The sequence below is a fragment of the Scophthalmus maximus genome, chromosome 11 (genome assembly GCF_022379125.1).
Source record: "Scophthalmus maximus strain ysfricsl-2021 chromosome 11, ASM2237912v1, whole genome shotgun sequence".
Taxonomy (NCBI): domain Eukaryota; kingdom Metazoa; phylum Chordata; class Actinopteri; order Pleuronectiformes; family Scophthalmidae; genus Scophthalmus; species Scophthalmus maximus.
In genome coordinates, this window is record NC_061525.1 from 22,082,501 (window position 1) to 22,108,564 (window position 26,064).

General features: G+C 45.8%; 1 protein-coding gene across 4 annotated transcripts; it reads left to right on the forward strand.

The window, feature by feature from the left end:
* Positions 1-1,726: 1,726 nt before the first annotated feature.
* Positions 1,727-25,680, forward strand: st3gal4 (ST3 beta-galactoside alpha-2,3-sialyltransferase 4). 4 transcript variants are annotated; one of them, XM_047335620.1, is made up of 13 exons: positions 1,727-2,061; positions 7,882-7,949; positions 10,544-10,614; positions 11,239-11,323; positions 11,625-11,714; positions 12,888-12,985; positions 13,288-13,351; positions 16,011-16,106; positions 18,438-18,627; positions 19,105-19,242; positions 24,529-24,681; positions 24,781-24,884; positions 24,921-25,680. In XM_047335620.1, exons 3-12 carry the CDS (start codon positions 10,593-10,595, stop codon positions 24,868-24,870), a joined length of 1,026 nt encoding a protein of 341 aa, XP_047191576.1. In that variant the 5' UTR covers positions 1,727-2,061; positions 7,882-7,949; positions 10,544-10,592; the 3' UTR covers positions 24,871-24,884; positions 24,921-25,680. The 4 variants fall into 4 exon arrangements, with proteins under 4 accessions (XP_047191576.1, XP_035478619.1, XP_035478620.1 ...); XM_035622726.2 differs by having other exon boundaries at positions 24,781-25,680; XM_035622728.2 differs by having other exon boundaries at positions 1,728-2,061; positions 24,532-24,681; positions 24,781-25,680.
* The last annotated feature ends 384 nt before the right edge of the window (positions 25,681-26,064 follow it).

The following is a 26,064-nucleotide window of genomic DNA, read 5'->3' on the forward strand; positions in this document are numbered from 1 at the left end:
CCCCCGGGGCGGGCTACGTTTTTGTGCAGCCCTGCTGTCTGGATGTGTCTGGATCTGCCCGGATCAAAAGGTCATTAGGGTTTAACTTTGATGCGCACAAACACATTTCATTATTACGTTATATTTAAGCAGACTTACAATAAATGAAGAACTTATTCACAGAAATTGAATATATTGTCCATAATGATGTGTTCATATACTGTATGTATAATCACCATGTTTTTTCGTCAATCTGAATGAGTTAAATGTAGTTTACATGAGGTGGACCCGACCTCCGTGTGATTCGCCATGTTTGCTACGTCGTGTTGAATACGGTTGTTGCACAAAACGGTTTCAGAATACGTCGCGTTTGCTTTAGAATTTTCAGACGCTGCCAGAAACCTGGAAACGTAATCGGCGGTGCGCCGCCATAAAGTGTCCCCTGTCGGCTGCTCAGTTGGTTGCGGTTTGCAACTTTACCACCAGATGCCGCCAGAAAATTACAAAACATTACACACTGGGGCTTATAGATATATATATATATATTTCACAATTAATCTTTTAATTACATCCTGCCTGGTGGCAACTAGAATAACACCCGCCTTTCTTTTTCTAAATTGGTTGACTCGGTATTCCTCCTCCCCTCCAAACTCATCGCTGCCCACACACAGATGTAGTCAACACAACACGGCGGGTGGATGATAAAGCTTCAGTGTTAAAGTAAAAGACTTTTTAACTGCGGCATATTTTGAATCTTTAAAACAAGGATTTTTGTTCAAAATACACGTTTTCTCAACATGAGCAAAACAAGAATCCACAGAGGCTCCGTGGGGTGATATTAAAAAAAAGAAGAAGAAGAAGTTCAGACTGAGAGTGAAGTAAAAAGTTTGATTATTTTTGTTTCATTTACAAGATGATGGAAGCTGAATTTACTCGGTTCCCCAGAAACTGAGTACATTTACTCAAGTACTGTACTGAAGTACTTCAAAAAAACACTTTTCACTACATTCCAGAGACAGATATTCTTTTTCAATCTGATACCTTTACAGATTCAGATTATGTTAATATAAAATACATCTAACATACATTTCAATGTACCATCTTTATATTATATTAAGTAGATCGAGGTGTAAAAATAACTCCCATCTTTTCTTTAGCTGCAACTTTAAAGTGATGATTACATATTAACAGTTTTGGACAGTAACGAAGTACATCTACTTGAGAATTAGTATTTTACTTTTTTGGAAACCTTTTTACTTTGACGCCACCACATTTGAAAGTCAAATAATGTCCTTTGACTCCAATACAATTCTATGAAGCCCCTCTTTTACTCAGTAAAAGACCTGAGTACTGTAGCCTACACTGTCTCTCTGTGTGTGTGTGTGTTTGTGTGTGTGTGTGTTTCACAATGCATGTTCACTTCAGAGCTTTCAAAAAAAAAGAAGAAGAAGAAGAAATCACAGCCAGCAGCAAAACTTTCCAGATGTTGCCCCCCCCCCCTTCTCTCTCTCTGCATAAGACTCTGGAGATCACATGGTGCATTTCCCCATCCCATCCACCATACACTGTCCCACCACCATGCAGACTGGTACATTCTGTATTTTTTTCATTTTTTTTACACAGCTATGGTATTTGGATCAGTTCTTGCGCAGCCCGGCGGCGGTGCGCGCACCCTAACCAAAATGCGCATGCGTCCTTGCGCAGAGAGGAGGGGGGGAAAAAGGGGTGGACGCGCTGTAACAGACAGAGACAGAGAGAGAGAGAGAGAGAGAGAGAGACTCTACATCTGCCCCAGGACTCGGTGCCAGTCACACGGACCCTCAGCGACCCTGCGGTCTGGTGGGTGTGGGTGTGCGCGCCGGTCGTTTCCGCTACATGGCTCGGAACTGGTGACCGCTGCTGCTTGTCGGCACATCGCATCACATCGCTGCCCTTTCCTGTGCAGCAGCGGGCAGGAGGACTGGTTGCGACACCACTGTAGAGAGTATATATATACATACATATATATATATATATATATATATATATATATGTATGTATATATATACACACAACGGGATTTGTGTATAAGCTCCTCGGCTGGTAAGTAAAAGACTGTGGCGTTATTACGCGGAGCAGCCTTTACGCACACACATGTGATGCACTGTACTGTACATGTGTGTGTGTGTGCGTCAGGAGTTTTGTACATGGAGGCATGAAACAGCTTTTATCGGTTGCAACTGGCCCCAGTGGATCACAAGAAGTCAAATGTACGTGTTTTGATTTGTGCCAGATTGATAGACTGTATACACAGGGACACAGGGGGCGGTGTACAGTACAAGACTCATGTTTGCGGAGGATAATTGACTTTATCCTCCGCAAACATGAGTTTGACTTTATTTTAACCACAGACAGTTATTGTCAGCCCCCCCCCCAAGTTACAAGTCTGGCAGCGACGCTCATGGTTTTTTTTAAATTTCTTTTTTTCTCTCTCAGAAACTGTATAATTATCAGGAAATGATACACTGAGGTTGGGGGGGGGGGGGGGGGGGGGGGGGGGGGGGGGGGGGGCGCGATGGCACTGTGGCATTGTTAACATCTCGTCGCCAGGAAATCTAAATATACATATTTTTCATTTCTCTACTCGCTTGCTTCGCAAACATTTGCAAAAATTCCGCTTCATATACGCATATCCAGTATTTGGACATTTCACCCTAAATGCACGCGTGGAATTTGTTCATTTACATTGTTTTTTTGTTATTGTTGTTAATTATTATCAACGTCTGTACTCATATCCTGCCGATGTTTTGTTTAATCAGGCCTCGCAAATATGTTTTGTCCGCGCGACTCAAATCTACCGTCTGTGCAGTGTCGATCCTCCTTGTGAAGCACTCGCCCTTGAATCAGTCAGTTGCTTGCGATCTCACAAAAAGAAATGTATGATAACGTTTGCCCTTAACATTCACTCAGTGCAAAATACAATTCAAACCACTCTACAGATGTTCAGGCGAACGATAACCAGCACAAACACGAGACATAAGACCTCAGGCTGCCCATATGAGTCATATGACGACTCGTCTTGTATGAAGAAATCCTCCCTCTTCCCGTCTGGACCGGTGCCACTGATCTTCACAGCTGGATCGGGACGAGCGTACTCCATTAAAACTTCCAAAGTTTGCAGGGGTTGGGGAGAGAAATCGTGGTGGAACTTGTCTGTGTGGGAGGTGTGTGTGTGTGTGTGTGTGTGTGTGTGTGTGTGTATATGTCGACATTGGGGAAATGAGCAACGTGCACATCCGGCATGACAGCGCCCAAGTATAGAAACGTTGAGTGCAGATGTTTCAACAGATTCATTAGGGGATGAAGGACTCAGACTATTGATCACTGATCCATTACACCATTCCATTTAGTTTGTTTGTTGACGTCATAGTCCTGAAAAAAAGACAACAACCCGTCAACAGATAGACGGATAATCTGTTTCTTTTTAGTATTTTTTGCAGGCAATTTCACTTAGCAGCCGCTACAAACTGTGAGAGGAGATATTTTAATCCACAGATGGTGCGTTTAGCAGCGAGACATTAGAGAGACATTTGGCGACTTGCAGCAAATCGGCTAAAACATCTCGATGTGCCCTCTGCGGGAAAGATTCGCTTCACGTCTATGTGGCTTCAAAAAAAAAAGGCGGGGAGGGGTATTAAAACACGTCTGCCCTCAGAACACCCAGGCAAATGTAATCATTCTGTGGTGCACTGGTGTGTCCGCAAGCGAGAGCCCACAGGCCTCTCCGCCAGTCCTGGAGCAGGGGTTTCATGGATTCATCAAATTAAAAACCATAATAAAGCCGTTGAGCTCCGTCGAATTAAAACCCCACGAGAGGACGGATTCTGCCGAAATGACACGGTGCCGCCGACGGGCACAGCATTACCTTACCGCCAGGTCCGGCTTCGTAGCGAGGTCCCACATGACAAACTTCTGGTTCCCCAAATTGTCTCATCCAGCTATTACCATAGATACGACCGTTGAAACAAGAGTGTTTCTCATCTCCTCGTCCATCCCGTGACAATACTATATCCTGGCTCCGAGTATTGACCAAGAGCAAAACGAGAAAAAGAACTTGTTGACGTCAAGACGCGTCTGCTTTGAATATATTTCTTCCAGGACAGACTTGGTTTTGAATGTCAGTATGTTGGCTCTCCTCCCTTCCCATGTATTTGGACCTTTTACTGCCTCACACTCAGATAAGACCGTCCGACCAACCACTGCACATCATCCTCGTGCCAGGTCAACGCTTCAAAAACAAATAGTTTGGTCTGTTGGAAAAACCTTTAGTCCCTGCTCTTCTTCATGCAAGTCTATTACTGAGTAACCGTGTCAACAAGGAAAGTTACAGCAGCATAGCCAGGTCCGACTTTAGGCTTTGGGTATCCTGATCCGATGCCAGTGTCAGATTAATACGCCGTAGGCCTCAGTGTGCGGATGAGACTACCATCGCTCTTAGCTGTAGGACATGTTGATGTCGCAAGTTTGGAATACCCCCCCCAAAAAACTGCTGACCATTTGTTCTCAGTTCCCTCCATGCTCCTTGCCACATGTACAGGTCTACCACGTGCAAATAAACCCCCTCACACAAAGTCACAGAGTTTAATCGAATACATCCACCTTCCATCTTCTGGACGTGTTGTGGGCTGAAGACCCTTCTCCATCGTCTGAGGGTTGGGATCTCATCTTGAGCCCTCTGCTCTTCTACCCGTAGACTCGCACCACCCTTTCCTTTTTTTGTGATCGATTGCCGGAACTGGTCTTGTCCGAGTCAGACTTTTTTTCACACCCAAACATACAAACTCCCCATTGTCGTCTCGGCTCCCTCCTCCCGTTCGGAATTTATTCCGTTTTTCTGCGTCCCGTTAACTCGTATCCCAGTTTCATGCAAAATTTCCTGCCTGCTGTACCATGACATGAATGCAAAGCGACATCCGGAAGATAACAAATATTGCAGTTGAAAAAGGGAATCGTGGCATCATAAAATAAACAACAGAGCATTTGAATATGAAACGATTGACCCTTTTCTGTCATCACGTGATCATATATCGCAGAGCCCTAACATTTAGTTAACAATGTCATCCATTTATCTGTAGCATTTTCCTAATTATTCGAGCTCCGTCAATCATTTAATCTTATCCAACTCTGTCGACCATTTACCTTACTATTTAAATCACTGTTGATTACGTTACACTGTCTTTTAACCTTTTCATCACCTTTACCAATTAGCCTAATCTCAGCTAACTGTTCCCCCGCTCGCCTGCTTGCTAGCTAGTTCGCGTTCTCTCCATCCCAACACGTAATGTTCAGGGCGTCATAGCTGACTTGCTATGTGGAGACTGTTTTCTGATAATTTGTTGAGGTTTTCCATTTACTTTCATATCGCACAGCCCAGTTAATTTCAGCCATTTATTCCGTTGCAGATCCGAATTATTCCAGCTGCTATAGCTCGCTTCCAAGTCTCTCTGAGCTTTATTCGAACCCATTTTTGTACCTTTTTACCTCTACCCATAATCCCAATGTTAGGTAACTGTCCCCCTGCTCGCTTTTGTACTCGGTCGGCCGCGTTGTAGTATTGACGGGCAAAAGCGCGGACGTTTGCAAAGGATGACGCGGTCACCCGCATTATATCATTTCCGGATTGGTGCTTGTCAGCCACGACTCGTATCCCAACGTTGAAACCACGTCAACGCAATCACTTCCTGTCCGCGCCGGTGTGCACACGCTCAGTGTGCGTGAAGAAAGCACACGAGACATGTTTTACCGGCGTGCCGGCGTGGATGTGGGATTAAAACTGAATGAATGAGTGAATGAAGCCTGTTTTTGAAAGATACCGTAGAAGAGCAAAACAGATGTGAAAAATTCCGTGTCCATGTACGGTATAAGTGTGAAGAGATGTAAATGCTTTCAGTGCGGACAACTAATAATGAGTAGTTTAAAATCCAGGAATGTGGACGTCGACAAAGGAGATCGGGATAGGGGAGACATCCCAAAACCAAAATTGCCGTCACCATGACCACCACACAAACCCTGCAGGGAATCACCACACGTCACCCCATCTGCACTCTACACCCCTTCGTGCTGTACTAATGTCATCCTGGAGGTTGTCTTTTCACATGCGGGGGTCGATCATAGCTCCTTCAAAAGCTTCGTCACAGACCGCTTGCAAATGGCCTCCAGATTTAGCTCCACCGACCGACGGGATTAAGTGGTGGGATTATGTGTTTTTAGAGGTGATTTTTTTTTTTTTTCTTCTATTGTGAGCGCGGCGGCGCACATGTGATTTCCCTTAGAGAGTGTGTCTCCGTGGTGGAGAGGAATCAGCTGCTACTAGGTGAAAGGGATTTGGAGGGGGTCACTTTGAGCCATCATTCATGTCTGCGCTGAAGGATTTATTCTTTTTTTTTTTTGCTTCACCCATTCAGAATCAGCCCATTACACCTGCTGGGCCCCTGTAGTCCGCGCTCAGAGATTATTAATGGTACATGCACATGGTGGCATCTGTGCATGTGCATGCATGAAAGTATGTCAACATGCGTCTGTCTCTGAATTATTGACAACGTTATCTTACATTTTTCTGCTAACGGCAGAAACCTGAAGCTGGAGCCGTGTCAGGCCCTCACCTTCCTCAGGAGTTCGCGAGGAATGAATCACTGACACTAATGCTTTTCCCATGGAGCGCCCATTTCCCCCGGAATCGCTTCCACTGTTTCTGTTCCCTGGTAGCGGCCCTGACTCATCTTTAATCACTGCAGCGTGCGCCCGTAAGCTCTTTAAGTGGTCTGTCTGCGTTGCCTCCGCGATCCCCGCTAAGACCTGCAGCGGCGCTTTAGGAACATCTGCGGGGCGAAGAAGGGGCGCCGCAGGCGGTGTCAACGCTCGCTCTGCTCTTCCTCCTGTTGGTCCCTCGCCTTCCTTTGAGGACTTTTTGTTGCCGGAGTCCGTTAGCCGCGGCCAGCTGTCCTCGGCCAGTCAATCCGTCCTGTCCCTTTCTCCCCCCATGTCCAAGGTGGGATGGGGTCTTGGAAATCGGTAATGCTTTTCGGAACCGGCGATTCCAAAATCCATTTGTGGTTAAATGAAACTGAGGATGGCGGAGAAGCTTGAACGTTCCAGAAGCTTGAACACCGGATAGTTGTGTCTGGCTTCTGCTTAATAAAACACTCGGAATGTTTTACTCTCGTCAGTCAGTCAATTAATCCATGAAGCTATTGGCCCACATCCAAGACTTTAGCTAAGGATGGTTGTAGGAGCCAAATTAAACTGCGGCATTGTTCATGTTCATGCTTAGATTGTAATGAGTGCAGTTTATATCCTAGGTTTAATAGTTAAGCATGTGTAAGAGAAGTCGCTTATTGCTCTGATGTCCTGGACAACAAAGTGTCAAGGTGCCTATGATGTTCGTCGGCATCCGGTTCGATCAGCTGGGATTCAGAAACCGACCAAGCGACGCGGTTGTCTTACCCTAGTGTACCCATCTGTACTTTTTTTTTGCTTTGGATACATCTGTAGGGTTTCACAAACTGTGGGAGGAAAGGTTTCGTTCTACCCGTTACACCGGAGGTGCTGTGAAGCTTTTTCCCTACCACGACTGGTGCACGAGTCTCAGCTCACATAATGGTGTTTCTGTGTCTTAATCTCATTTAATAATGCCTCGACCCCCCCCCCCCCCCCCCCCCCCCCCCCCCCCCCCCATTGCAAACTATATTTCCTTTATACCGTAATCTCTCTAGCATGCAAGTTTCCTGTTCAGGAATCATTTTGTGGTCAGAGAGGCGGTTTTACTTCAGTTCCCCTTATGAAGGGCAGATACTTGGAGAAAAGAAGACATTTTGTTACAGCAGGTTTTCTCCACTTGTGTTTGTGGTTTTTTTTACAATACAGGGAGAAGCCGTGACCCCGTTACACCAGAACCGCTGAGTATGCAGTCTTTGAAATGAAAGAGGGAAAAGGTAAGGAGCTCCGTAGAAGTCGCTGACTCTCAGTTCTTGTTTACCAGAATTTTAAGATTTTAAATCTCTCAGAATCGAAGCATGTGTTAGTCATGGAGTTTCTCATGAGTCTTTGGATATGTGTTTGTTTTCGAGTGATGTTTAGTCTGAACAATGTCAAAAAAATGCCCATGAAATCCCCCAAAGCCCAAAATGATGCATTTGGATTGTCGGTATTGTCTGACATATTTATATTTATTTCATGGTGATATGAAATGGGATTCAAAGAATGTATTTTCTTAAGAAACTGCCCTTGAGTGCTTTTATATATATGAAGCTCTTGTTTATATGCGTTCTTGTGCATCATCTGGAGTGTTACCGTGCTGTTCATCCGACCATAACGATACATATCTGCAATATGCAAGCCGCAATAAGCACACGACTACAAGGGGGCAGTGCTTCATGATGATGCAAAAAAAACTGTGACCTTCGTCGAGTGTTGCCTGAGTTTGCCCTCTACTTCACAACGCAGCCGGTAGCAAACGCATGATTAAAACACAAAGTACATCTTTGTCGTAAAGCTTTTGGCTGAGTCAGCACGAGTAATTACCAGGGAGGTTTCGGTGTGATTGTTAGAAAGGATTATTATCAAAAATAGGTCTTAGGGAAGGCAACAGGTGATGTTGGAAGGGATCTGTTCTGAAGGTGAAACATGTAGGCGGGGGATTGCTCAGCCAAGGCGGAGGTCTACACTGTTGGAGTGTTCTTGCGGAGGATGAGATTATGCTGTTTGGTTACATCATGGTGAAATTACATATACAGGGAGGGGGGATCCGCAAGTTGAAGACAGTGAACCTAAAGTCATGAGAAAGCAGAGTCAAGCCGACCCCAAATCCCACCGTCTGTCTAGACAACAGAGGACTGAACCTCTCAACCTGTTATTACCCGTCTGCAGTGCGAAGCCACGGGCAAGTGACAACTCCCAGTCGATGCGATCTCAGGTACATCTGAATTGCCTACAAAACTCAAGTCGTGCCATCAGGAAAGTTGTGCCTCGTCAGTCAACTTAGCAGAGGAAGCAAAAAACCGGCAGATAGGGAAAATCTCAAGTTCACCCTTTTTTAAAGGTGGAGTAGAATGAGCTGAGTGGCGGACTACAGCCTTCAGCAGAAGAAGTCGAGCGTGAGAGAATAGTGCGGTCGTCTTAGAAGTGTAAGAAAGAGAACCTGAGTTGTAGGTCACTGAAGAACAGGTACATGTACACAACATGTACACGAAAGTTGAAGACCACGTGCGCGTATGGAAAAGGTTCAATCCCCGTTGACACGGGCGTTTGGACTCAACCCCCCGCAGACTTCCGGCGTCCATGTTCTCACCGAACGCAACCTTCGACTGTATGTAACCATGAATCACTGGAATCTATTTTTTAAAACCTCACTTTGATTACAGCCTGTCGTAACTTCCGTCTGTATCGTGACGTGGTTGCTGTTCCTGGCCTACGCGATTCAAGTAAACGTTTCCTAAAGTAATTTTGTTTTTACACATTTCATAATAAATTATGTTTTGTTTCTTTAGCCGGCAATTGGAGAGAGAGAGAAAAAAAAACACAGTGCCAGGTTTTAATTGCAATGAATTGTGGGTAATAAAGTCGGTGAAGTCTGCGCCTGTCAGAAAGTCGGCATCAGCTTTCACACTGGATGAATTAACAATTCACAGCAAAGCCGCAAAGTCAAAGTCAGCGGCAGGCAGGCGGCATTAAGGGCCCACACTGGATTTTAGCCACGCCCTGACCGGGAATCGAACCCCAACCTTGCGTACCAAAGTTAGAGGTGTAACCCACTAAGTTATACCGAATGCTTAACATATAGCAGAAGTGATAACGCTCAGTGATTGTTCTTGCTGGACTAACGGATCACACAAACAATCAGTCCGCCAGCGTGCAGGGACATTTGCGGGAGCCCTCATCTCGCCTGTCTCACAAGAGTCGACTCCTTTCCACATCCTTCGCCGCTTCCGTCATTTCCCCAAACAAACTGACGGCGGGAAACAAACGCGGCCCGGCCTCGCCATGTGGCCCGGGGATGGCCGAGGACGAGGGGGCGGCGGTGCCGCGTGAGACGACGGGGAGGGGGGCCCCCGAGCAAGTCGCATACCGTGGAGTAAAAAAAGAATCCTCTGAGCGCCCCTGCGGCGGCTGGTTAATCGATTCCTTCATCCCCCGGACTTGTCTCCCAAGTCTGGGCGTGCATGACCTAGCGGCAGATTTACAGCGGCGTTGCGCAACGGTTGTCGCGAATGTCGTACATGCGCCGCCGGACCGCGGCGCACGTTGCCGAGGGCGGCGCCGCGCGGCACACGTTGCCAAGGCAACGTTTTCAATCTGTTTGTTTCATTGCCGCGGCGACGTACTTCGTATTGAGTGAGCGTGTGTGTGTGTGTGTGTGTGTGTTTCTCAGGACCAAATTAATCAACCGGCTTGTTTCTGTCAGAGTAGTTGGCCCTTTTCAGATAATGTCCTCAGAAGTGGGAGGATTGTTTTTTCAGGTATTTGATTGTTTTGTAAGAGGTGCTAATTATTTGTGTCTTCCTCCTCCCATCCTGCAAACATCCACCAGGATAACCTCGTGCCGTTGTAGACATGAGAGCACCGAGGAGCACGTGAAGATGTCCCAGAAGGCCACGAAAAGTGAGTTTTCCTCGTTGTCGTTGTCGTGGTTTTATCCTGCGAGATGGGACTTAGGATTCGCTCCGGTTTGCGGCAGATTCACCATTCAGCCTCGTCATCGAATGTGAGGTTGCCAGGCGACAAACTGAGACTCGAGAAATGTCTTTTGACAACTCAGCATCACACATATATACTTAGACTGATTTGACTGGTAATTGAGGAAGTTACACCCTCTGCTATTGCGATACCCGATAATACTATTGGTATGAAAATTCAGTTTCATGTTTCAGTATGTCGGCGCTGATACCACACCTGCGTTGAATAAGATGTGTCTTTTGTAAGAACTCTTCTTTTTTTTCTAAAAGTTCACTTATAAAGCACATTTAACAACAACCAAAGTGCCGTACGGTAAATACAGACACAGAGAAGTGCAAGAATAGAATAGAATAGATAATAAATGATAAGTAAATAATTAATATAATTTAAAAAAAAAGAAAAGTGTGTAAAACGAGAATGTAGTGGGTAAAACAACACACTACAATTAGTGAAATTAGAGAGAGAACAGAGCAAAACAAATTATTGTTGTACATATTTGATGATCTCTGGTTTGTTCACCTCAGTTTTTTTTGTCTTTGTTCGCTCTAGCATGGTGCTTTAAGCTTCTCCCACTTCTCCTCTTCTTCATCATCTCCTTCGTCACGTACTACTGTTCCAGTGCCATACTGCAGAGGTAATCACACACGCACGCACGCACGCACACACACGCACGCACACACACACACACACACACACACACAAGCACAAGTTTCGTTCTGTCTTTCATAACAGCACAAATACGCCCATTTCTGGTTAAAAAAAAAGAAAAGAGCGACTCTCTGGACGCAGCTCCTGGCACATTGTGTGTGTGTGTGTGTGTGTGTGTGTGTGTGTGTGTGTGTGCGCGTTTTCTTTTTCTTCCTTTATTTGATTTCCAGCAGTAAGTGTCTTTTCAACGCCAGCCGCGGTGACCGCCCCTGTCTGTCTTGTTTCAGCTACGGTGGCACCAGCAAGCCCCTGAACAGCAGCAGGATGCTGTGCGGCGGCTGGCTGACGCAGAAGAAGTGGGAGAGCCTTAACCTCAAGTGAGTGATGGCGAGTCTGTGCAATTATTCGTTATTGTCATTAGCCGAAGACGGATTTGGAGGGTTTGCCAAAACACTTTTATGCGGATGTAAGGTCTTGAGCAGTCATGAAGGGAAAAAAAGAACAGGACTTTATTGTTTTATATCTATATCTATATCTATACTGATATAGATATAGATATTTCACCATCTGAATCATGACGCGCAGTTTCAGTGGAAACGTCCAACATCGCTCAAGAATGAGAGCATGATACAGTCGAGGCTTGTTTGCGCTGCGCAGGTTCTGGCCCGTTTGAAAATGTGGTCACTGTTGCTCGGTTATCAGATTGTTCAGCTGGAGGTTCGCTGGTCGCTCCGTGGTCTCTCGCTCTCTCTCGCTCTCCTGTTCCCCCGGGGAAGCGACGCGGTGTCCGTCTGTCTCAACCGCCTCCGGGGTCAAAGTTTAGTTCTTCAGCCCAGCACACCCTTCTTTTCCTGTGCAGGACCCCCCCCCCCCCCATATGAAAGAACAGGATTTGCATGAAGCTTGCATGTTCTCCCAAACATCGTCCGTTACAGTTACCGGCAGGCGACGCCGTCTCTAATGACACGCCTCCCTGGAGCGCCGCTGCCGATCCCCCGCGGAGAGCTCGCTGGCACACGAGGGGAATAGACGTCCCGGCGGCTCACTGTCAAAAAGACAGTGGGTCACAAGCGGGCCGCGGCCCGAGGGGCCGGTTGTTTCGCATTGTCACGACCCGCCACGTTCGCCTCGCTCTCCCTCTCTCTCTCTCTCTCTCTCTCTCTCTCTTTCTCCTCGGCGCGGGATTATTGCCAACGGCAGATTTTTTTTTTTAACGGGGTAAATTTCTGCCGAGTGACATCATGTAAACGGCTCGGTTTCGCTCATAATGGGCCTGGTTTACCTGCTTAATAGATACCAGAACATTTTGTTGAGGGGAAAGTTGAGGCCGCCAGTCAAGCACACGGAGCAAGTTTTCCGTGTGCCTGCGCTCGCTGGCAGCGCGGCTGGTATTGTCCATTGTGCGGTTTAAATATTGCCAAGAAATAAGTTGCGCTCTTCCTCCTCGCTTTCCCTCACGCCTCCTCCTCCTCCTCCTCCTGCTTCGTGTAACACATCTGTAACACTGCAGTGTCATGTTGTAATGCCTCGCCTGACGTCTCTCCGTGCAGCATTAGCAGACGGACGCGGCTCTTCCTGCAACTGGAGGACTTCTTCTGGCGGGAGCATCTGTCAAATCTGGCATTGCCGTACGGCATCAAAGGCAGCGGTACGTCCACTTCCACGTTGTCCTCGCGCTCTGTCTGCGCCGCTTCCTCAGTACTCCATACATGCCCACCGTCATGCAGACGCCGGGATGCTACCACCAGTTCTGCTGAACTCAGTGTTATCGTCAGCGCCACAGATCGGATTCACGACACGTGGTTTTATTTTAAGCCCTCGGCGCAGTCGACCCGCCACACTGCAGCCCTTGTGTAGGAAATTGCACTTGAGTGCATTTAAAGTTTTTTTAAGCAACCACACTTTTTCTTTTCTCAACCGTGTTTTCCATTTCTCACTTTTCCCTCCCAGAGCTCCTGCTACTCAAGGTCCTCGCCGTCACGGCGAATTATCAGGTGCCAGCCAACATCGAAAAGTGAGTGTGAGCACACGCCAGCCAATTTGGCGCAACTGCTGTAACCAAGGTTTTTTTGCATCCATACTTCATTTTTTTTTGGGTCCCACGTGAATTCTCTACTGTCATTGGACTCTGCGGTGAAGTCACGTAACAACTCAAGAAAGCACAATCAGGTTTTATGGCTCAAGTAATGAATATGTTATGTCTCTGGAGAGGCGTCCAAACTATTTAGCGTGTGTGGTTATTGTGTAAAATTTAGGATGCGGTAGAAATCTTACATTTTAAACGGGTACCTCCAGTCGAAAGTAGCAAAATCCGGCTTGTTAAGTCGCCAAATATCGTGAAATGGTGTGAAAACGCATATTAGAATATTGATGATATCATCACATTGCACAGAGGGGGCCGGTTAAAAGTTTATGGATTTCTTTGATGGTCTACAGGCCCAACAATGGACACCCCAACTGTCGGCAGCTAAATTCGACAGTTGGCCAATTGTTGCAAAAGTTTATCCATTGAAATTTTTTACTTCTTAAGTAACTTGTGTCATTTTTGTAATTTTCTGGCGGCATCTGGTGGTAAAGTTGCAAACAGCAACCGGCCGAGAAACCGACAGGGGACACTTCATGGTGGCGCAGCGATGATTCCATTTCCGGTTTCCTGCAGCGTTGAAAACTCAACGCAAATGTGTCGTATTCTGAAACCGTTTTGTGCAACAACCGTATTCAACACGACGTAGCAAACATGGCGACTCACACGGAGGTCGGGTCCACCCCATGGAACTATATTTAAGTTGACAACTTAGTTGTTGACAAAAAAAACATTGTGATTTTACATATATGAACACATAGTTATGGACAATATATTCAATTTCTGTGAATAAGTTCTTCTAAATATTACACACTGTAGCTTTAAGTTAGTCTAACAGGCTATTTGATGACATGATCACATCTTCACCTCACAAAAAATATGTATTCCTGCATCCGCTTGAAATTTCCGTCCTCCTCGAATGAGCCCGGATTATTTATTGTGTCAAGCTTTCATCCCTCGCGGCAGCTTTTCGCCGTCCTGCCAGCAGACACAATAAGCTCGAGCAACATTCCTCAGAAGGTCCCCGGTGACTCGAGTGCATTACACATGGCGGTCGTAGGACCTGTTTTAAAGTGCAAAGCTCCATTCATTATGGATCGCATTGTTTTGCCTTTTTTACCGTACGACACACGTAATGCTGTTGTGGATATCCAAAAGAAAAACTTCCTGCGAGGAGTAAACAGTAAAATGTCTTAACGGCCACCAACTGACCTGGAACAAGCGATTATGCACGTCAGCGATCAAACCAAACATCCAATCAAAAATCACCAATCCAAAAAGCATAGGTGTCAACCGCTGCCGCTGTCCCCGCTTCCAAAGTCTCGAGCGTGCACAGTAGCGAGGGTCAAACCGGAGCTCGTGCTCAGACCCGTTCTCACGAGACAACGTCTGAGCGCGCGGCGCGACCCACTGATGAGCCACACATCCGTCTTGAGTGTTTCTGAGTGTCTTAGTCAACAGCGAAATTTCGCGGCTCCCATTACTGCGAAAACGCGGCGAAGATTAGCTTCTGACTGGCGTTCTGGCGTCTCGTTACGAGATAAGCTCCTCGTGGCTGCACAGTGAATCCCCCTGTGAAATAATTGGCTCTTGAAGGACGGCCAAAAATACTGTAGGAATTCCAACCAGACGCTCTGTTTTTAGACCAAGCACACTTCCCAGTGTTGCTTCTCTAATTATTTCTGGGGGGGTTTTATTTAATCGCGACAATGTCCAGATTCTGACACGAGTGAAAAATGAAAAGTCAAGGACACAAAGTAAAGCAGAGACGAGAGACAGCAAACCTTAAGTGGACAGGTAACTGTGAACCAGTACGCAAAGCCTGAAGATCAGTGATTGTGCGATGATAAAAACAAGACACACAACAAGCATTTCTGTTGGGCTGCAACTGAGGATTCTTTTTTTTTTTGAATTTTTTTGGTCCATTTCATAGTGAAAAATGTTGATCGTGTTTCCCACCAAACCCCAACATGATGTTTTTGTTTCGTCCACACACCAAAGATCTTCAGTTCACTGTCGCAGAGGAGCAAAGAAACCAGAGCATATTCACATTGAAGAAGCTGTAATCAGATCATTTTGGCTTTTGTCCCCCACAAAAACTTCTTGAACCGATTAATTGATTGTCAAAATAGTTGTTGATTAATTTAGTAATCGATTACTAATCGATTAATCGTTTCTCTGTTGCAGCTCTAGTTTTCTGCTCGCGGAGACTAATCCCGTGCACTCGCAGCACGTGCGTGGTTTTTCATGTGCCGGGTGGTTTTGAGACTGATGAAACACCATCGTCTTGTTCTTTTTACGATAATGACTTGTTAAAGTGAAAGTGGTTTCCCGCACTAGAGAGCACCAGTTTATAGTTAACTTCTTTTTCCACCTCGTAATCACAGATCGAGGTTATTTCACATTTGTTGAAATCAGTCAGACGATAGTTTCCGAGGAAGGCCTCACAAACATGTATTTGGTTTTTTTTATGCCAAATAACTTCTTTTTTTTACAGTGCTGTGGGACGGTTGGATGAACATACAGTTAAAGTGCCTCACATCTCAAGTGTGTGTGTGTGTGTGTGTGTGTGTCTGTTGTTTCTCCGCAGGCTTGAATGCAGAACCTGTGTAGTCGTAGGCAACGGCTTTGCTATTAAAAACAGCTCCCTGGGAAGTCTGATCAACCAATACGACGTTGTCATTCGGTAAGCGAGGGTTAGGGGACCCTCAGCGTTCTGGGGGTGACTGTACTTTATTTTCCTAAATAACAAACATTGAATACACGGCTGCAAACAGTTTCCAAACCCCCCCCCTCCCCGAAAAATCTTTCTCCGTAACTGCCTTCACCTTTGCGGATAGTTGGGGGCTGATAGATTAGAAACAGCCCTGACCTTGCAAAGGCGGGAATGCGTTGATCCGCCCCTCCGCGCTCACAGCTCAAAGCTGGATCTAAAAAATTGGCTGCAGAGTCGTAATGACGGACGCCGTCCGACCGCGTGGCCCCCGAAGTCTGTCCGTTCGTCACCGCCAGCGGTAGAGCAAACCGCCGGGGTCAAAAGGAGTTTGTTAAAAAGAGGAGAGAAATCATCCAGTTTACTCGAGGACAGAGGCACCGTCGAGCATCTGACTTTACGGCCCTGGAATGAACACATGCATTCAGAGTTTTTATAAGCCGCTTTCAAAGAGCCAGAATTTGGCCTGGCCACAATGCATTCCCCCGTCCCCTCCTCCTCAACCCCCCCACCCTCCCTCCTCCGCCTCCCTCACGTCGCTCTCCTCTCTGCTCGAGGAGCTAATCATTCCCTGGCCATGCGGCTATTGACATTCAGGATTCCAATAAGTGCCTGCGAGTTTTGACGTCAACGGGGTTTTGCAGAAACGCCAACGCCCGGAGGCTCCGCCCTCGAGCCCGCCGACACTCAAGTTTCCTCAAGGGCAGACTAATCGTTCCACCGAAAAGACCGTCTCAGTCTGTGCGACTGCTTTACTCACCGGTCAGGGGGAAAGAGTTATGACGTGGCGGTGCCGGGAATTTGTTGAGAGTAAATCAAGAAATGTTTCCTGGATGAGGCACGCACAGCAACACAACAGTTTGAGTTCCCGTATTCTCTTCACAGGATCACTGTAAGGCGTGTTGGACAGCTAGGGGACATACAGTATGCGGAAAGAGATGTACCTGAGTACAAAAAACGTCCTGGCGATTTACTGTAAAATGGCGTGAACGTCAACAGGCCCGCTGGACACAAATACTTCATACTTAACTGTATTTGCCTTTAGCGAAACTCAGAGGACATTTTTGAAACAGGAGGGTCAGAATCCAAGTCACCGTGAAAATAAGGTTTTATTGCGGCGACACAAAGTCAACGCAAAGATGTGAAGTTCAATGCAAATGGCTTCCAATGACACGAAATTACCATCATTTGCTTGAGTTGAAATGTTCGCGCGGACGAAACGTCACGAGAAGCCAGTTAGCATTGCGATACTCCCGGTGTCACTGACGTCCGCCGGCGACAGAGAACGGGCGGATATTGTGATTCCGGTTGTGTTTGTTTTACTCTTGCACGCGTAAAATATGAACGATCCGGCGGGCAAACTCGCTCGAGTGACGCCGCGCAAAAAAATCCGCCGCGCGTTTGGTGTGAACGCGGCATCGGACTGTGAATTGTGAACGGAGCCATTCGAGTCCGACAGATGTTTTGTCATTAGTGCAAATGAACGACCTAGCCGGCAGGGCTCACCTGCGACAGCTAGCTTGGCATGCGGTCGACTTCAGTGCTACCTAGCACAAGTAGGCTACGACACGTGCTAGCCTGCTAGCGTCTTCATCGAGCATTTTTTCTGTCTGTGTTTCGGAAAACGTACGTCACGAGGCGAAACCTGAAGTCACTTGCCATGAAAAATCGGAAACGTCGTGATTTTAGCAATGATACGTGTATTTTCCTCTTCGTTAGCATACGAGACAAAAAAAAAAATACAGCTTCCATGAAAATGAACACGCACGGGCAGCGCAGGTAGCCCACCTAACTTAGTTTAAATTTATCTGAAACACTCTTTTAAAGTCATTATCCAACGTGTCTTATCTGTAATCTGACGGTTTCCCGTCAACGTTTCCATGACGCGCATCCGTCACTCGTGACGTTCAACTGCCGGCTCGTGGGAAATGACGTTCTATGGCCAATACAAAGAAAATGTTGAATATAGATGTCGTGACATATATTTATCTTTCCTGTCCATTTTGAAACTAGACATAGAGAGATGATACAGATGTAGATATTGATATAGATGATCCAATCCTATTGGATTTTGTTATTACAGATGTCAATGGGATGACCGAGGGATCAGTGTTTAGCTCTAGGAGGCCATTGATTAGCTGGAGTCAATTCCTTCAATCCCCAACAATAGAGGTGACGAGCGCAACGTTCGTTTAAATTAGTCGGAAAAGAAGCAGATTTAAATTTAAAATGTGGAAATGCTCAATACGACAGACTTGAGAATTTCTCGTCCCTGACCGCGGTGTCGTGTCCGTGCCGCCCCAGGTTGAACGACGCCCCGGTGAGGGGCTACGAGGAGGACGTGGGGAACAAGACCACCATGCGGCTCTTCTACCCGGAGTCGGCCTCCTACGACCCCGGGCTGCACAACGAGCCCGGCGCGCTCATGGTGCTGGTGCCCTTCAAGCAGCAGGACCTGCGCTGGCTCAAAGAAATCCTCTATGATGAGAAGAGGGTACTGGATATGTGTGAGAATGCACTCTCTCTCTCACACACACACACACACACACACATGCTTACCTTTCTCTCCCTCACACTCCCTCACCCCCCCCCCCCTCGCCCCTCGCCAGTCGTCCGTATCAGGAACAAATACTCCAGCGATTCGCCGCTTCCTTTTAGAGTTAAATGTAGTTTCCACTGCTCCGGGCGTCTCCGGACGCTCCTGCTGCTGCTAATAGTCGCGGGGTCATTACCCGCTGATTTGCACACGGATTCAGACGCCGTGAGACTGGGGGGGGGGTCTCAGCGTTGGTCTCAGCGAAGTCCACGGGGCCGAAAGCACCAAAAAAAGCTAATACTTCTATCCCTGTCTTTCTGATCCTCTGTTCCTTTCATATGCAACAACATCCTGCCCTCTTATCTATCTATTGTTCATGTGTCTGTGTGTGTGTGTGTGTGTGTGTGTGTGTGTGCGGGTGTGTGTGCGCTCCAGGTCAGGAAAGGCTTCTGGAGGCCGCCTCCCCAAATCTGGCTGGGCGATGTGAGTAAAATCCGAGTGCTGGACCCCCACTTCCTGCACCAGACTGCGGACAGACTGCTCCGGATCCCCCTGAACCCCGGGACCAAGCAGGTGAGAGGTCGCTTGCGCGGACCGCGGCTGCCTGGAACAAGGCGGCTGCAGACGTTCTACATCTTTCATTTATTCCCACTGTCCCCTTATCAGACCAATCGAAATCTCGGCCTGCGTCCCGCCTCAGAGCCGATGATCTGCGACTGTGGCGGCGGCGATGCTTCTGTCTCTGTCGCAGCCCATTGGCGTCGACCAAGCAGGTCTTTTCTCCCCTTTGCGCTTCTCACCGCTTCCCGCATGAATGTTAACGAGGCCGGATGGAGCGTCCACCGATGAGCCCCACAGCAGCTCCTCCTCCTCCTCCTCCAGTGATTTGCTTTAAGGGTGCCGTGTTTAAACGGTTTACTGGAAGTACAGCAGCGGGGTCAACAGCGGGGAAAAAAATTTCCGTGGCTCCCAATTACTGCAGAAACACGACGGAGATTAGCTTCTGCTTCGGCGTCTCATTACGAGATAAGCTCTTTCGTGTCCCCCCCCCCCCCCGAAATAATTGGCTTTTGAAGTACGGCCAAAAAGATTGTATACATTTCAACCAGATGCTCTCTTTTTTGGAATAAGCCCAGTTCCCATCGTTCCTTCTCTGCAAAGCTAATTATTGCTGTTGGGTTTTTTTTACATAAGGACATTGTGCAGATCGTTGAGTATGTTTTTTTTTATCGTGACTCAATTCGATGAAAGTGAAGGAAAAAGTAACTTCATGGAAACACAACAAAACCATAAGTGGAAACACATCCGGTAAAAAAAAAGAAAGAAAGAAAAAAGAAAGAAGCCCACACACACACACACACAAAGCCCTGATTGAAGAACAGCGATTGTGACGCATGACGTTGTTTCTTTTGCGGCGTGAACCATTGATTTTGTGTTTGTGTTTCACCGACTGGACCTGAACCCACTCCCTCGCTGTGGAGCCATCGCTCATGTCGAATGGGACTTTTGGTCGGCTCGCCGCGGCCCTTCTCGCCAAGCAAAGCGGAGCTTGTTGTTGTGCGCCTTGGTTGGGGATCGTGTCCGGCGCGAGGCCCGGGCCAAGTTTTGTTTTGGTTCTGCTTGTTCCCCCTCTCACACAGTCACGGGGTGGTGGTGGTGGGGGGGGGGGGGGGGCTGCTGCCCTTTTGGACTGCAGCACAAACACAACCATGGCTGGCGCGTCAGGAGAGCGAGCAGCGGGGAAGGCGGCGACCCGACCGTAGGGAGGAGGGAGGTCAGGAGGGGGTCAGCTTTAATTCAGGGCAGCAAAAACACAACTGTGATCTAACATGATTTCCATGATTCATCATCATCATCATCATCATCATCCCCCGTTCGAATGCTTCAGAGAGGAGAGAAGAGCACAGGGAGCCGAGGCTGCGCTTCAGGTTTCTCAGCAGGCAGACGGGCCGCTCTTCGCCGTCGAGAGCTGTTTACACCTTCTTGAAAAAAAGCGTCCTTTCATTTGACGCCGGGCGTCGTGGACTAAAAGTTTGACCCCAAATCGTTGTAGTTTTGCGGGGATGTAAGATGTGGGGATTCTCTGGCAATTATTCAAGACAGCTACATGTGCAAATACCACCACAAGAACAGTACATGTACACGAAAACTTAATATATTATAATATAATATTATATTATATAACAATTAGACAAGGACCAAAATACAGAGAGAGACGTTACCGACTGCTAGTTTCATCATCACCTGTGAAGGAGAAGAGCAGCAGTAGAACAATGATGTTCTCAGAAGGAAACTGTGGAAAAAAATCCTTAAAAATAATTCTATTCTACGCTTCAAAGACACATTTACACTAATAACTGTCCTATTTCCCACCTCGCGACAATGAAACATTCGGATTCGTGGCAGGAGTTCAGCAATCGTCTCGCTGAACGCTCAGAAATTCTTATTTATAGCCCTTTTTCATATCAGTCACTCAAATCCATGCATTTTAAATTTTGAAAAAGAAAAGGACACCATATTAAAGTAAACATGTTGAATGAATAAAACTAAGAGAATAGACAAAATGAAAAAGAAAGAAACTGGAAAAGAGAGAGAAAAAACATTTTGTCTACAAACAGTATCAAAAGCCTGTTTCGCAACAGTCATTTTTTCAAGGGATATAATCTAGATAGACACTGATGCTTTATTCATCCCACGCTGGGAAATTCCGGTGTAGCAGCAGCACGTTTCACACAGCGCACATACAAAATGTATACAATATCTACACAAATAAATTTAAAAATGTACGAATTGCAAAAAATATAGAGAATAAGAATAATAAATCCATAGATATCATATATATATATTCATAAATGCATCTGACTTTCGTCAGTTGACCAAGGACGTTCGGTGAAAGTTCTCAGTGAACACCAGCTGAGGGGAAATAGGAGAACTGAGGAGAACAACGTGCGCGTCAGAGAGAGAAAGTTTCTCTTCTATCTGCAGGGTCATGTGGAAATGATTCTGAGCCCCGCCTCTCTGCGCAACATCGATAATCGCTGACAGTTGTACGGGGGGAGTGGGAGGCAACACGCACAACAACAAGCATATCTCAACTCATTCCTGTTGTGCTCTTCCTCTTCTGCTTCTTGTTTTCCCCCCAAAACAAGCAGAAAGATGTCCGGCGGGTCAGATAAGGTCCCTTCAGTTGTTTTTTCCCAGAAAGGCATATCACAAAACGACAAACGGACGGGGGACCACGGGAGTGAACCTGGACACTTCTTGAAGCTCTGTGACTCTGTAAATCATCACGCGTGGAGTTAATGATGGGCAGCTCCTGACGAAAAATAATGGCGCTCGGTTAGACCTCCTCGCACCTCCGTCGAGGCCAAACATTGACATAGTATGTCTGATCTCTGAAAATCGACATCCATATGTTATTATATCGACGGACAATGTTGAAAAAACGGCCGGTAATTTTAAAGCCACAGTGTTTGATATTTGGCGGCATCTGGTGGTGAAGTTGCGAACCGCGACCATCCGAGTCAGACATTGGAATATGGCTGAGAAATTGAATTCATGTATTTAAGATGATTTCTTTTTTTTAAAGAGGCGGGAAGTAGAGTCGGTCGTCCTACTAACCTGAGAGGTCGGGGGTTCGATGCCAGCGCTGTGTGACTGTGTGTGAACTACGGCTGCAGCTGACAATTATTGTCATTATCGATTAGTCTGTCGTGTATTTTCTCGATTAATCGATTCGTTCTTTTGTTTCCAAAACCACCCAGATGATGTTTTTGTTTCGTCCACACACCAAAGATATTCCGTTCACTGTCACAGAGGAGCAAAGAAACCAGAAAACATTCACATTTAAGAAGTTGAAATTAGAGAATTTTGTTTTTTTTTCCTACAAAAACTACTTGAACAGATTAATTGAGTATCAAAAAAGTTGGCGATTTATTTAGTAGTCGATTACTAATTGATGGATCGATTAGCGCGTATGTGTGAATGTGGCTCGTGCTGTGAAGCACGTTAAGTGGTCCACAAGACACGAGAAGCGCTTTATAAATACAGTCCATCCATTCACCATACTGTAAGTAGATCATTGACAGTAGGGAGGGTGGGTGTGAACTTGGGATGTCACAGTTCCTGGTTGTCACGTTGAACCCCCCGCGGCCACAGCAACGTTAGGTTAAACATTATTTGGTGTTTTTTGACCTTCCAAAGTCTTTTCCCACGTCACAAATTTCCCCATTCAGTTCGTGCTTTGTTTTATATGCGACAAGGACGCTCTTAAACTTCCCAAAAACAATATAATACGGAGGCTTTAGCTGAAGGGGAACCAGCTTCTCCAGCGCTTTGTCCAGAAGCAATCAAGTGTGAAACGGGCCCAGAAAGTTGTTTCTGGCGTCACGAGTGCTTTTTTCCTCGACGCTGAGGTCGTGATGAAGCCGCCGCTGCGGAGGAGGAGGAGGAGGAGGAGGAGGAGGAGGACCGACTCTGGAGCTCCCGTGGAAATGTGATGTTTTTATATGCCACGGCGTTCGTTTGGCAGATGCCTGCGATTAGTGGGTGTGTGGGAAAACGAGGAGGAGACGTCTTCAAGAACTGTAGAACAACGACACACCTCAGAAAGAATTCTGCACTTCATTCTGAACCGCAAAGGCCTGAGAGGACGACCCGCTGCCCTCTGTCACCACCTAGTGGTCAGACGAGAGGCTGCAGTTCACCTCCGCGAAGAGACACAAGTTACACACTATTCGAGCAGATGCATCATTTTTTATTTAGTATTCGGGCCATTTAAAAGGAAAAAAAATTGTAGGGCTGCAACTAACGATTATTTTCATAATCGATTAATCTTTCGATTATTTTCTCGATTGATAGTTTGGTCCATAAAATGTCATAGCATGTTGAAAAAAGTCGATTGTGTTTCCCCAAAACCCCAAGAGGATGTTTTTTTTTGTCCACAGACCAAAGATATTTAATTTGCTGTCACAGAGGAACAAAGAAACCAGAAAATATTCACAAATCCTTTTTCTGCATAAAAACTACTTGATTGCAACTACCGATTAATCGTTTACCAAAACAGTTGGCGATTCAGTTGTGACATTGGAAAACAAAAGGTCATAATATTTGTGTTTTTCTACAAATATTGTGACCCCCCCCATTAGACTATGATTTTTTACTCATAAATTAAGTCTTTTCTAGAAATATTATTTTTATAATATTTTTTTTTAACTACAACGGACTATTTGGGTCAGTTAAAGAAAAAGAAGTTGGTAATAGAACAAAAATAAAATTGTGATATTACTTGGATATTACGAGAAAAGGTCATTATATAATATGATGAATTTGTTTCCGTTAGACTTTATTCTTGTAATATTGCGACTTTTTTCTCAGTAATTTACAACTTTAATCTTATAAATTTAGTCTTTTCTAGAAATATTTTGACTTTTTCACATTAAATTACGACTTTGATCTTGTAATATAGTGAATATTATTATAATATTATGAAAAGTAAAGTCAAAAATATTATTTGTTTTAACTTTGTTTCTCATTGAATAACAACTATATGTTTGCAGTATTATTACTTTTTCTCTGTATATAATTACAACTTCATTGTCATACATGACTTCTTTCGAATGACATTACAAATTGACTCTTTAATATTATTACTTTCTTCTCAATTACGACCTTATCCTTGAAATCTCTGACTTTTTTTTCTCTCTCTTCAATTTTGCCCTGATACTCAGTCAGTGCAGAAACTCCTTTATAGGTCCAGCTAAGTCAATTGTCCGTCACTCTCGACACGCCACGCTCAGTGGCAAACATGACTGTGTACACTGTGTTGCAGTGGGGCTGTCATTAAGTTCTCTGTTACAGAAGCCGGTGCATCCCACCACGGGCATCCTCGCCGTGTTCGTCGCCCTCAACTACTGTGACGTGGTCCACGTGGCCGGCTTCGGGTACCCCAACTCAAAGAGCCAAAGGGTGCCCATCCATTACTACGGCTACGACACCATGAGGTCCATGAAGGTGGGTTTGGTGGCCATCGAACCCCGGCTTTTGGAAATCAATACGCCTTCAGTCATTCGAACACAGATGCTCCTCTTCTTCTCTCTCTCTCCGTTGCAGAATTCTTACCATGACCTCAACCATGAAGCGGAAGCCTTAAAAAGACTGGAGGATTCGGGGTCTATTTTGTACCTGCACCCACATTTCTGATAAACACACACACGCACACACACACACACACACACACACACACACACACACACACACACACACACACACACAGAGTTCGATCTTAATGTGCCTTCTGCAGAGGGACACGAGACATTCTGCTGGTGCGTTGACGCTGCTGCGGTGAAATTAAATGTAGTAGTTGTCCACGTCAAAGTGCGTCCACTAGAAGCCCCTCGCTGTCGCCACCGACAGGTTCAGATTGTAATTGTTCTACGTGTCTGACAACATAACGGATATGATCCGTACAGATAAAGGTCTATAACTGTCGGTATAGACAAGAAACAGCCATTATAACGCTCAAGACATTCAAAGTGCACCAGACTCCTACCGCTGCCTCGAGTCCATCAGTCAGTGTGGTTCTTTTACTGGAGTAAAGGATGTGAATAATTCTTCCACCTCCGACAGTCGCACGGTAATCTCGGATTGTAGTGGATCCTGGATAATCCTAGCGCTTTTTCAGATGTTTTAAAGGCCACGTTATCGTATGGAGCAGTCGCGATAGACCTGTAAATGCCACATCGAGCGTCAAGCATTTCAGATTTTATTTTCGGGGGGGGGGGGGGGGGGGGGGGGGGGGCGGCGGCGGCGGCGGTCCTTGGTGGTGTCCAGAGATTTCATGTAAAACGAATCAGTAGTAGTACAGATGATTTTATTATACACTAGGTTGGGTCTTTCTTCTGAGCTCAACGTCTATTTTACAGTTATAAAAACAGAAACAAACAAAAATAGTTGTGCGTTTGTATCTGTGGGGGATTCTTCTTCTGTGAACTTTTTCAATGTAAAGTGAAATTTAAAAAAAAAATGAACCGATTCCCAAAGTTAAGTGGACGTTGTTCACACAGACTCTCTCTCCGACTGGAAATACAATTTGTATTTTTTACAATTATTAGATTACAATTTGTTTTTTGTTTAATTTATTAAAAATGTTTCCAGAAGCAAAAAAGACAACTGGATTTTTTTTTTTTGTATTGTATTGTAAAGAATGAAATAATACATTTCTAATTTTAAAAAAAGAAAAGAAAAGGAAATCATCATGAATGTCATTTGGTTCTTGTTTTACAGTCCGCCCTGGTATTTGGCTAAAGCGATTTATTTTTATGTTCATATGAATTATTCAACAGGCTTGTGATGACTCTGCTGTGCGGGAATCAACTGCACTTTAATGAGCTGCCC